This window comes from Etheostoma cragini, chromosome 13 (genome assembly GCF_013103735.1).
Source record: "Etheostoma cragini isolate CJK2018 chromosome 13, CSU_Ecrag_1.0, whole genome shotgun sequence".
NCBI lineage: Eukaryota > Metazoa > Chordata > Actinopteri > Perciformes > Percidae > Etheostoma > Etheostoma cragini.
The window spans coordinates 968823-981967 of record NC_048419.1 but is presented as its reverse complement, the minus strand read 5'-3'; the positions used below and the strand labels follow the sequence as shown (position 1 = coordinate 981967).

Here is a 13145-nt window from a genome sequence, read left to right as displayed (position 1 = left end):
GTCCTGGCTGAAATATTTAAATGATCAGATGGATTTCCATGAAATGTGGTACAAACATTCATAGTCCTCAGAGGATCAGTCCTAATGACATTGTGATACCCTGCTTTTTCATCAAGTGCCACTGGCACTGCTGGATGGTCTACTATCAAATTTGATTCAGATATTGATGTCCTCCGCAGGATGAATTGTAACTTTGGTGATGCTTTAACTTTTCATTAAGGGCCATTTGGTTCGACTTGATTTTTCTTTTTTTCTGATTTGATTTATTTGCACAATAAAATAAGCAGCAGAAACACAGAAACAAAAGGAAAAAATGCAAGTTGTGCAGGGGAGACTTATAATCGCAGAGGCTCACAGAAGAAATCTCACCTCAATAAGTATCAGAAGCAAATACTGAAGTCAGGTAATACACAAAAGAAGTTAATGACTACATTTCTGCTAAATTAATGACATTCCCATCAACCTCAACTGTTTTCTAATTAGCAATTCATGCTAACAAAGCAGGATAAGATGTTCAGGAACTGGAATGCTGACATCCTTTTTTTCCTTGCAATCATGTTAGCATGCTGACATTAGCGTTGCATTGTACTTCCGTACAGTCTCCCAGAGCTGCTACTGGGGCTGTACACAACATCATTTACTATGTAATGGCATGTTTAAGAGTATTCATAAGTCATATAACTAGCACACGGAAATCCATTTCCATGTATGGTGTTCATAAACTACACACTGACAAGTGTGAGTACAGCTTCACTTAATTATCTAACTTTTTAGGATTTATTCATTAAGCAAATGAGTGAGGAAAAAAAACTGGGCCTCTGTTGTTTACTAGTAAAGCATCACGCATCTGAATACATCCTAGACCAGGATGGGCTTGTCCATTTTTGGTTCCTTAGTCTCAGGCTTTAAACCTTTATTTAAATCAAACATTATCCGGAATTACTCTTTCCAAACCCTTAGCTGAACTAAGATGATTTGCCTCACTTATGTTTCTTTTCATGCTCTGCTCTCTCCTCTCACCTCTTACACAACCAGAGGAATGCGAGGAGGGAACTGCTGACTACAAATGAATGAATGTCATTGAGGGAGCAATGTGAAATGACTGATGGGGTTGCTGGGTTGTTCAGGAAGGTACAACATGTGACCTAACATGCACTGCATTCTGTCAGACAGTGATGTTGAAGCTCAGAAAGGTTCTACATTTTCATCTGTTTTGGTTTATAAAGTCTGGAAAAAGTTAGCATCAAAGTGAACATGTGAACTTATAATTTAAGTGCATTGTGACAGACCACTAGTATGTTCTTTTCAAATAATTCCTCAATTGATTTTCTATGGGATCAAAAATGTATCGTTGCGTCACATAACCCTGTCTTTCAAAGAATCAAAGAATATATACATTTACTACAATATTGTAAAGCACATAGAGTGTACTATATGCACTTCCATTGACCTCATTCTCTCATTTTACCACAGGAATCACATGCTCGGCCCTTCACATATGGCAAAGAGAGAGAGGATTTATTTTTTCTAGGGAACCTCAGGAAATGGACCAGAATTCTATCCATTCACAAGCACCGCATTCCAAATGGTACTTACATCCTAAAATCCTATTCAGGAACATGAAATCAAAAATAATAAATAGTATAAGATAGGACTGGGAACACAGACAATATGCCAAGGGTGTTGGTACCAGATGGAAACATCTGATTCTTCTGGTAAATCCCCCTTCTTTGTGTCAGTCTTTTTATATTAAAAGCTTACTTAACCTTCTTGTTTCACTAAAGTTATCTTTAAGTAGTCAACTTCTGGATTAACACATAGAAAGGTGCTTGAGTGAACGTCAGTGCCACAAGAACAAAAATCTTCAAATCCTATAGATATTGGCAATATGCAGCTCCACAGTGGGAACAGAGGGGGGTTCATTATCTAAAAGACAATTTAATCGAGACCGGCTTGTTACCTTTTTCCAAACTACAAAACACATTCAGTATACCACGTTCCTCTTTTTCTTTTACCTTCAATTAAGATAAGGACTCATAGCATATGGTATCCCCAGACAGAGTTTGTTGCACATCCATCCTATCCAGAAATGATTCACTACGCAGCCAAAAACCTGTGGTATGGGATCCAGGCTTTATCAGTTTTGGGTGATATCTGTCCGCTTTGGCATCATGTGAATTTTGATATGGATACATTAGGCTGAGGATAATCATAATGAACGCCTCATTAGACTGAGAATGTCCACTGACCCAGGTGAAAAGCATTATTACTGGTGATAAATCTTCACCTTAAGAGATGGGAGGGTAGGGTTCTATGAAGGGGACACTTGCAGAATGATAGCATGGCCTGACTGTGGTGGGGAAAGGGCACCCAAATCTGTGCAGCAGGCAAAATGCCACAACATGTTAGCATGCTGTGCAGCTTTGTAGCCTGTGGACAGTGGTGTGTAGACAAAGAGTGGGAACCAATCCAAGAAACCCTGCTCTCACCCGGAGGGCCTGAGCTAAATATGATCTGTACACAATGCTCCAGACTCACAGCAACACTGGAGAGAAAGCAATGTCTTCAGGTCGTATTCAAACAGATATTAGGTACATTGAGACAGGTATGATTGTGCTGGGGCTATTGGGGGTTAGATTCTGTACGTGCTCTCTACATTCTGATTATCAATGTGTATGGGATTCAGAAAATAGGTTCGTCTCAAGAGGGAGGTCGCGCACACACACCATGTTCTACAGACTTACAAGTGAAAGCTAATGAAGGGGTTTCCATCTTTAATCCAACCAGTGGAAGGCAGCAGCCAACAGCAGCCTTGTGGGACTGAGGGAGATTTATGGGATGTCGTCAGCAAGGTAATTCATGAAGAACTCTCTCCCACCAACACTAAACATGAAATATTAATTTCCACGTAGGAGACAGTCTGTGCTGTACTCATACTATATGCAGGTAGAATTGATTGGTCTGCCCTGGTTATGGTCTAAACGCAGCTTCTTGGTAGAGGACCGTATTCTATATTCATGACTGAAAGTACGGCTGTGGTTTGACTAGAATTCAGAATAGATATAATAGAATACAATGAGTGAACGTCATATAATGTGAAAACTGTAATTTGTCAGTGACATTCCCAATAACATTTTCTCCATGGGAAAATGGAAAAAAACACTTAACAAGGTACTTGCAGAAGGAAGCATCTTGTTATCGAAATACAGAAAGATCTAGGTGTGTGAGGAAATCTGTTCCACAGTGTGTGTGTGTGCGTGTGTGTGTGTGAGAGCATGGTAGCACATGCAGTGCATCAGCCTGGGTGTGAGATGAGGTGTGGACTACCTGCAGTCATTTACAGTTCAAGCTCCCACCCTTCATACAAAAAGGCATCCTTAATCAACTAAATGATGCAAAAAAAAAATATTTTTAGACTGTCTTCAATGCTGTTTGACTTGCATGTTCCATTCATCTTATGACAGTTTGCACAGTGAATCTTTTGTAGAAAACATGTCTAGAAGAGAGATCTTTGAGCTCCACCTTGTGGCAACAATTTCAAGCTATTACAAACTGTATTAGTCATATACAGTATGTTCTGTTAACCTTGACTCTGCTCCTTTTGTTGAGAGGTGGTTCAAAAGGGTCTCATAAGCCAAATTAATTTAAAGGACAAAGACAAGCAGGCTAAACAATTACAACAATTCTTTTTCAAGTCCATTGTAAAACAATATTTCCATGCCAGTACGTACACTGAAAGAGGTTTTGGTTGCTGTAATTTAATGTATTAATTAATACTCTGTATTGATCCCCTATGGGGAAAATACAATTTTATGTTGTTATTGTACACTACACACAGGCCTGAACTACACACACATGCTCAGGTCCTATACATACACTAATGGAGAGATGTCAGAGTGGGGGGGCTGCCGGCGACTCTCCGGTTCCCAACCCAACTCCCTACAGACTGAGCTACTGCCCCCCCCCAAATCTCTGTAATCTTTCCATCTGACCAGACTGGCAGTGAAGACATCCCTTTGAAACTCAAGTCCACGTTCAGAGATGACTGACAAAATCTACAGCCCCTGACCAAAAATGCATTCTTTGTCCAGCGGCCACATCATGAATAACTCCCTTTTTCTGTGCTTTTGCAGATACATTTGGGAATCTGGAGTGCCTACCAACCCGCAACCTTTGGAATAAGACAACCCAGTCAGTCAGTTGTGGGCTGCCTTGATCAAAAAACATGGGATCTAACCAACCATTCAGATCTTTCTACGAGCATTTTTAAGGCTGATACCGATAAATATTTTGTTAAAAATCTGATATTTCCGATATAATGGCCAATATATTGTTTTTTTTAATCCAGAACCGTGTAAAAAAACATAAACTGATTTCCCTAACATTAGTTATTTGGAGTTATTTATGAGTTCTTATTAAAATAATTTGTTTTGTCACAACAGAACAGAACATTAAAATATAAAGTTCTGATAAATAAAATGTATAAAAATACAAACTTAAGATATGAAACTTAAAGCCCTTCGATCAAAAACACAATAACTAAAAAATAATAATCAATGTGGCTAACAGACCTGAAAATGAGCACACGTCTCCTTGAAAATCTACTTTTTGCTGACCTCTGGTGGGTTAGCGCTGTGGTTCCAGGTGCAGACAAACCCACTTCTGACCAGAGGTGACACGGACTCAACACTGATTTACATTGCTGGTTGAGTTGAGGCTAACGCAGAATGTATGTGAAACTAAAATAACCAAAGCAAGGCAGTGTAAAATCTAGAAGAACTTATTTTTTACTCTAGATTGTAGGAATCATTGTGTGTGTGGGCCAGTAGTTTGGGCTTGATATGGTTCTAAGAACCAGAGGGAGGTTGTTGGAACTGGTACTGGTCATGTCAAATAATTAAAAATCAATCAAAACTTGTGGTTTGATGTTCCAATTAATGTTTTCTTACCAATAAAATCAGTTTCATTGTCTCAAACACAGAGACATGAACAAATCATCACAGTGTGCTTAGGAAAGCCTGTTTAATAATTTTCCTAAAAATAAACCATGTAAAGATAACTCAACAAAAAAAGGAAACACTGACCGAATAGATATTCCAGCCACAAACAAGGCCTCAACGATGAACAGAAATGTGGAAAATACGGAATTAAGTCAGATTTCAGTGAATCCATTTGATTTCAAACAATGAGAAATAAAGCTGAACAGGGAAGAAAAATGTAAGAAAATCAGTCAAGTTGATGCATTTGAATTCTATATTCAATGTAATTCAATGCTGAATTCAAATAAAGTTAAATCCAGTTCTGAACTGACTCTGACCCCGAAGACGGTTCGACATTAAAACTTCAAAGAGTAAGAAAACAGAGCAGTCATCTTTATGAGGTGTCCATTGAACCCGTTTCTGTAATGGAAGAACAGATACAACTTACTTATTCTCCATGTAATATAGAATTTGGATATATTGCGTGGCAAATATATTCTTTCTTATTTGAAAATCTGCATATAACATTCTCTTCAGCATTTGCAAGAAGGCTTTTTATTATTTATTTCAAATGACTTGATAGGACAGCTGCACCTGCTCATTGGCATGGTATTTTTTCCATACATACTGCATATAATACAGAAACTACAAACCAATTACCGCTACGGAGAGGCGTTTTAGTAAGCAGGTAAAAACGGGAAACTTCTCTTATGACTGTAGCAGATTACCCAGGTGTCCTACTGGTTGACTTTTATTAAACTTGTGTGAATGCAGCATCAATGTGAGCCGTTGCTGTGTGTGACCAAAGCCGAGGACCTTGGCCCCTACCAGAGACGGAGAGGATGAACAACCAACTCACGTGTTTCATTGAAGAGGAAGGAATCCTGATACTCCTTCATGTACTGAGAGGATCTGGCCTCATCCAGGAACAGAGAGTAAACCCTTTTGATGTCCTCCACCTGAACTTCTGTCCCCTGAAGCAGCCAAGACACAGAGATGATATCAACATCGAGACTACAGGAATTCATGACTAAACTTCTGAAATATAATCCATCCCAAAAAGTTGCTACTTTTTTACGTTTTACAGCCACAGTGTGTGTGTGTGTGTGTGTGTGTATATATATATATTCAGACTTTGTTTACCTTGCGTTTGCGACACACCAGTCCAGCAGTGCTGATCAGCTGGATGGCGTAGCGCAGTGACGTCTCCATGCCGATGCGAGTCAGGACGGTGTGAGCCTCCTCGCTCAGATCCACGTCCTCCTCCTCACACCTGAAATGAAACCATGTGAGTTGATTTCCCTTTTATAAACGCTGGAAAGAAAACCTAGTCTGCTGACTGATGAGGAACGCAGATTCTCACCGGATCTTGAGGATCTGCCTCGTCTCTTTTTCGCTGTAAGGGGAGGTGGCGATGATGAGCAGGCGGTCCAGCAGGTCGATGGGGAGGCCATGAGGGCTCTGATAGTTTGTGCCGCGGATACTGAGATAAAAAAAAAGGAGATGAACATTTGAAAAGAAATTTAAAAAATATATTTTTTCACAGAATTTAAATACCATAAGTCAATACTTTCCAGCAGTGTATCAAATAGCCAGACATACAGGTGAAAGATATTAAAATTACCCCCAAAAGAAGGCATCAGACATAAAACCAGATTTGTGTATTCCTAAAACAAAACCTCATATGATCAGATGGGAGGAAAATGTAGATGCAACAGTACCGAGTGATGCCTCTGTTGGTGGCCATAATGAGAACTGGGGACAAGTCACTCTCCAGGGCACGGTTCAGGAAGGAAAAACACTCCATGTCCAGCATATGGACCTCGTCAATAAATAACACCTGAAACCACACACAGAACTTAGTCTGGTACAATTACAGAAACATCTAATATAAATAAACACACACAGTCACACCTACCCCGGGGATGATCTCGGCCTTGCCCTCTTCCCTCCACTCACACACTTTGGCATTAATCTGCTCCCGGACTTCAGACTTGATCTCCCCCGTGTCTCCGGAGAAAAGAGCCAGGAAGCCTTGTGTGCGGCTGTTGATGACGTCGATCTCATGGAGGGACACTGTGTGGACCACCTCTTTCCTCTTCTGCAGCTCTCCCTCTGGACACTGTACAAACTGTGTCTACAAGGATAACACAAATGCAATCAAATTCATTTCATGAACATGTCCCATTAAATTAATTACTATTATACAAGGAGTATAATGATATTAGGCAAGGAATTTCAAACACTTTGAGGCTAAAGCATCGTGTGATTCGACAAAGGCAGATATCTGTAAATATCCACTGTTGTTTGGGAGTGAGAGTAAGTGACTGCAGTAGTGAAATGACATTGCTGTGACAGTTGCAGCATACCTGAGCTCCCATAGCGTCGTAGTCTCTGGCTCTGGTGAAGGAGCGGCCCAACTTGCTGATCTTTCCAGTGGCTTTGTCAATGGTAATAACATCTCTGAGAGGAAACAAAGGAAGACGGTTTAGATCAGGTATGGTTATCCGAGTGGCTTGAGTCACTCTGATCTGTAAAAATCAATAAACATAAGATTAACTCACCCTGCTTGAACCTTCTCTTTACTGAGACTGTCAATCATCTTGTTGCCCAAGTCATATATTGTCTCCATCTCAGTAGTCTTTAGAGTCAGCTTGCCCACCTTGGCACCCTGCAAGACAAAGTTAAATGTGTGTACATTTGTCTATTTTGAGTGTGTACTGTTTTACACTTGTTTCAATTTCCTTTCCCTGTAATATCAGCAGTGACTGACTTCTGGCAAATCAAATATTGTGCTCTGGCATTAAGAATGACTGTGACGGACAGACACAAATTTCTGAGTGCAGACACGTAAGGAGCTTACCGTTCCAGTGGCCGGTCTATCAATCTGGATCTCCACCACCTCTCCTTCAATAATCTCTGTCTCTTCTCTGTAAGAGAGACACACTGTGAACATTTCATTCATTTCAAACGATGAGACTCACAAAACACAACTATTGTGTTTGCTCACTCACTTGATCCTCACTCCGATGGCTTTTCTAAAAGCCTGGCTGAGGGCCTCTGTCTTGCTCATCTCCAGGGAGAAGATCTCACTGCCGGCCAGCGCTGTGAAGGGTGTATCAGGGCCAAGAGACTGGGCTATGCCTGCATTTAAAAAATAGACCTCAGCTCAGCCAATGAATCTGGGGGAAGGCACTTTTGCTTTAACAAAAAAACAACTTATAACAATGAGAATAACAATATGACTTCCTAAGGAGGAGGTGGAGGAGGAGGATGATGATGATGATAAGGAAATGAGATTGTGTTCTGTAAAGCTTCCAACGTGGCCCTTACCCATGGCGATGGCAGTCTTTCCTGTGCCAGGTTGGCCAGCTATCAGTACTGCTCTGCCAGCTATGTGGCCATCTTTGATCATCTCCAGAATGATCCCTGCTGCTCGGCGGGAGGCCAGCTGGCCCACCATCCCCTGGGACACCTGCAGGTCAATGGGAACAGGTATTACTGCAGTCAAACACATAGTAATCCTCATCGGCACTTCATTCTGTACTGCAATGCAATACAACTGCTAAATTTACCACATTTCTGCTTCTAATCATTTTACTAGTCTTTGAATTACTTGCAATCAAAGTAAACAGGATTTCCTTACAGGGTTATACTCTAAAAACATCTATATACATTTTTTGGGATAAATGCCATCTAAAGAGGGAACCAGTGCTACAGCCACGTACTATGAACTTAAGACTCTAAGCTACCTGTCTTGGCTCCAAAGCATCATCCAAACCAAGGCCACGAATGTGAGAGTGTGCTCCTAAACACAAGACAGAAAATATGACATTAATATTAAGCATATTAGGAAGAGGTACCCCTTGCATCAGCAAACATTTTGGGTCCACTGTAAATGTGGATGCTTACCGATTCTCTCGATCCGTGTGATGTCTCGAACCTCTGGAACCTTTGTAGTCGCCATCTGTATCAAGTTAAAAGCAGACAGCAAAGACTTCAAAACTTCAATATTAAAAAAAACAATAATCAGTCACAAATACTGATTACTTCTGCTGGCAAAACTGGGACTCAATGAATGCCACTTGGGAGTAAGCAAGTGAAGTCAACTTGCAACACAGACATGCTAACTATTATTACCTTAAAGAACAAAATATCATCTTACAGAAATACTACCATCAAAATTTACAGTACTCTACATCATCTAAAAAGGCCTCCGGCATGTGAAACTGATGAAGAAAGATGTGGCTAAAATAGATGAACTAAAGAATCAGTATACAGGGTTATTACAGAAGGCTGGCTGGCTGCACCTGACATAAAGCTGGAGTTAACAGGGCTTCTGCCCCATGAGTACAGACACCTTATTAAGTCATCAAAATAGTGCAAAGAAGATGCTGATTCCAAGTTTGATTTTTGGTTTATTCATTTTCAATAACATTAAAAATCACATATATTAAATTCATTACTCTAGATTCCAAACATCTATTTTCCAGTTCTCTCTGTAACAGTCCCTGAGATTTTCAGTGTGTGTGTAAAGTTACTCCAGCACTTATTTTTCCTTCCGTGCTGTGTACCTCTATTAAAGATAATTAAGTTATTTTCTAATTAAATAGCAAAAAGGCTCAGGTTTTACACCAAGTGTCAGTCCTAATATTAAGCTAATTAACCAAGCTGGAGCAGTCTGTTCTGTCCAGTCGGTTGTCATAGTGACAGTTGTAACACATGCCACACAACACAAGAATATGAGACAATATGGCTTGCTTGTTGTATTTGTAAAACCTACCCATGTCAGGTGTCAACATGACCCTGAGGTAAACGACATGCGGAAGGAACAAAGCTTACATCTCTTCTCGACAGTGCAAATAATGTTACATCGAAATATACCGTTAATGCTAACGCTAGCTAATGTTATGTTAGCAAGCTAGCTAGCTAGCTAGCTCCAGCCATCGGTTTTCTGTGACGTTAGTTACAGCCAGCAGAAGACTTGATAATAAAGTGATTTGAACGATAGCACAGATGCTACGCTATCACGAAGTCACAAAGCAAGGTCTTATATAATAATTTTTTAATTCACAGTAACCGTAGGAATTTAAACTCACCTGTGCTGCCACACTTGACAAACGTGAGAATGCGGCGCTTCTTTCTAATGGTGCGCAGGGTAAATGTGTCCGAGGAGAAACAAGTTCTTCTTGTTGTGTGTCAGTTGTGAAGTTGACTGCCCTCTATAGACCATAGGCAGGGTGCTCTATGGTCACATAATAACGTTGGAAGCAGTTCGGGAAGAGTGGTCGGGCTGCTGGATCAGAGACTGTGTATTTTAGCCCATTTAAACCATAATACAGCTGGCCTCATGTTCCCATTTGGTGTCCCCAGGAAAGGTAGGCTATGAAATGTATTAATTCGAAGATTTTTACATACTGCCTCGTCTCCTGTTCGCTAATAACAAATACGTATATCTAAAAAAAAACTGTTACTACGTGGAATGTTACTTTGAGCTTTCTTTTACACGTTGTAGGATTTCAAACAAACTCGTAGGCTACAAAGTACGGAGATGGGGTGATTGGTTCAGTTTGGCAGGACCGTGTACATTTGTCCACTAGAGGTAGCTAGGCTCACAAGGGATTGACAGGTTGAACGAGTGCTGTGCCAAGCAGCTACGAAGTTAGAGCAAATTGACACTGACATGACACTTTTATTTGTTCTTTTTAATGGTTTTGTGCAATGATATTCATTTATAATGTAAATGCTTTGTGTGTCTTTTTAAACTAGACTTTCTGAGTAATAACCGCACAAGAGTTCCTATGTGTGAAAACACAAATGGCAAATAAAATTCTTGATTCTTGATTCTTGATATGATGACTGCTCACAGGGGCCTCGTGTACTAACGTTGCGTACGGACGTAAAGCTTACGTAACTACGCATAAAAAATGAACTGGACGTGAGAATGTGGTGAAATGTAAGTGGAAAGGGCCCAAAATCACCAACCATTAGAAAACAACGGGTCCACTTCACTTTGTGGCATATGTCTGTAACGTTGTCTATGAACAAAACATAATTACATCCGCTGGATAATGTTACACATCTTTCACATACTAATAATTCAATTATCTCAGACATCCATGGTGGTCAGGAGGAGGGACGCACGGATCCGTCTCCCCAGGAACAAACCCTGGTTGATCCCGTGGATCATTTGTAGGCTATTAAGTGGACAAGGTGGACCCGGTCCTCCAGACACCGGGCCGTCTTGACTGTCTTGATCCATGTAGACGCTGGCCTCAGTAACCCCCCCCCCCCCCCCCCCCCCCCCTCTCTACGTTGGGTCTCCCATGCCACTGTCACCACGGAGACGCTGGCCTCAGTAACCTCTCCTCCTCTGAGACGGGTCTTCCTCGTGCTGGACTCAGTTCCACCGAGCCTACTTAGAAAATAAGTGGCGTTAGGCTACATCCGTGAGGTCAAAGTGCTCATGGTGCGTAATGTGGACGGACACTGAGATCATGCTGATCTGGATCTGCGGTGGCGCTGCCACTAGTGGCTGGATTCCTACTTCGACATTAGACTTTGGTTTTTAATTTCTGCCATGGTTCATGGTGCATTCACTGCCCGGTCACCTTTTACCACTCTGGGCATTTTCTTTCATTGCTCATCCGAGATGACAAACCTCCAAACTCAATAAGTCACAACAAGTTAGTTTTTTCCGTCTGCAGCAGAATAACCTGTTGTGATTGGACAAAGAATGACGTCAGGGGGCAATTAGAGTCATTTATATATTAATCCATGGGAGGAGGCAAGGCGGGGTCTGTGACTCGTTCAACTTCACGTTGATTGTGACGTATAAAGGAAAGGTGTGCAGGACCTGGCCTACGCCCAGTTTCATACCCACCTCCTGCATATTATATACTTTTCATGTTTTGGCCGTAAGCCATCTTCTTGTATGAAAGCTGCGCAATCTTTTAAACATGAGGCCTCTGATAAATGTCAACAATATACCTACTTTTTCTTCATTTTTTCAGGTGTAAAAACCTCTAACTTTTCATATGCTGCCTCTCACCATCTTTCTGTCTGTAAAATCAAATAATAGGCCCACACGATGACAATTTTAGTTTTTTGCCTTGCTGTTTTTGTATAAAGCTAAAATTATAAACCCTTTTCATGTGATTTTAGTAGAGGGAGACTTTCTCAAATACCAAGGGATAGGGATTGTGTGATGCTTCTCTCTTGAGTAGCTTACCATATTTACTAAAATTGCAACATCCCAATTTTTGTAGTGACAGTCTAGAGGGAATGTTTCCGTCTGACCCCCCTGTTCATATCAATTGTGGAATGCATTATAACGGAAAAATGGCAAAACTCTCCCGCTGACCCTAACCCCGAGGAGTCTGGAGGAGTTTTTCATAACCGCTGTACTAGTGGATCTTAAGGCCGCAATTTTAGGATTCCCCAATCCAAAATTAGGAAACTGAGAGTTAGACAATCAGTTGGGATGTTTCATGGTGTCTAATCATTGGCTCGTGTTTGATGTTATGTCCTACATAAGTGAGCTGGTTGATGTTCAAGACACATTTTTGTTAAATAGTTAATGTCAAGTTTGTCAGGAAAGGGTTAGAAGATCCAAAAGAAAAACAGATTGTCATTATTCTTCTAAAATGTTGCCAGTGAAAATGAAATGACAAAGAATACAGAATTATTTTTAGGCCATTTTGACATCACAAGCCTTTAGGTCGATTTTGTAAAAGAGAAAATGGCCACTAGTTTGAATTGCAGATAGTTTAATCTCGTCTAACTCCACTTTTACAGCCCCTCTTGTAAAGAACAAAGCTCATTCGCTGCATCACTAATACTGTGACTGCTTGAATCCAGATTTTAATGAATAACTTAATGATAAAGATCCTCAGAGTCAGACTGGCCCAAACCTTCATCAGCGTAGCACACACATTCAGACTGCCGATGGATGGGAGTCAGCCACCTGTGACCCAGCAGCCTCTCAGTTCCCCCCCACCCCCTCCCGAAGCCTCTAGGCAAGGCAGCTTTATTTGTATAGCACATTTCAGCAACAGGGCAATTCAAAGTGCTTTACACAAAATCATTGACACATAAAACACCAGAATAAAAGTTACAGTGCAGCATAAGAAAGAAATGAGCATTAATTTAAAGAAAGGCAGCATC

At 40.8% G+C, this 13145-nt stretch overlaps 2 protein-coding genes across 3 annotated transcripts in view; one reads left to right on the top strand and one right to left on the bottom strand.

Annotated features, from left to right (window-relative positions):
* The window catches only part of spns2 (spinster homolog 2 (Drosophila)), a 78670-nt gene extending 69980 nt beyond the window's left edge, over positions 1-8690 (top strand). For both annotated transcript variants that reach the window (XM_034889380.1, XM_034889382.1), the window contains exon 14: positions 8671-8690. The gene's annotated coding sequence lies outside the window, so the exon portion shown is untranslated. The remainder of the gene's footprint in view (positions 1-8670) is intronic.
* ruvbl2 (RuvB-like AAA ATPase 2) lies at positions 5242-10343 on the bottom strand. Its single transcript, XM_034889383.1, has 14 exons — positions 10079-10343; positions 8892-8946; positions 8732-8787; positions 8313-8454; positions 7994-8123; positions 7843-7909; positions 7544-7650; positions 7349-7442; positions 6898-7116; positions 6701-6819; positions 6343-6462; positions 6123-6252; positions 5839-5953; positions 5242-5399 (listed from the first exon to the last, which is right to left on the bottom strand). Exons 2-14 carry the CDS (start codon positions 8944-8946, stop codon positions 5374-5376), a joined length of 1380 nt encoding a protein of 459 aa, XP_034745274.1. The 5' UTR covers positions 10079-10343; the 3' UTR covers positions 5242-5373.
* Between the last annotated feature and the right edge of the window lie 2802 nt (positions 10344-13145).

Coding starts and splice junctions, on each gene's coding strand:
- ruvbl2 (XM_034889383.1), bottom strand. CDS start 8,946: ATGGCGACTACAAAGGTTCCAGAGGTTCGAGACATCACACGGATCGAG. Junction 7,651..7,842: donor ATAGACCGGCCACTGGAACG/GTAAGCTCCTTA, acceptor TTTGTCTTGCAG/GGTGCCAAGGTGGGCAAGCT. Junction 6,463..6,700: donor ACCAACAGAGGCATCACTCG/GTACTGTTGCAT, acceptor TTTTTATCTCAG/TATCCGCGGCACAAACTATC.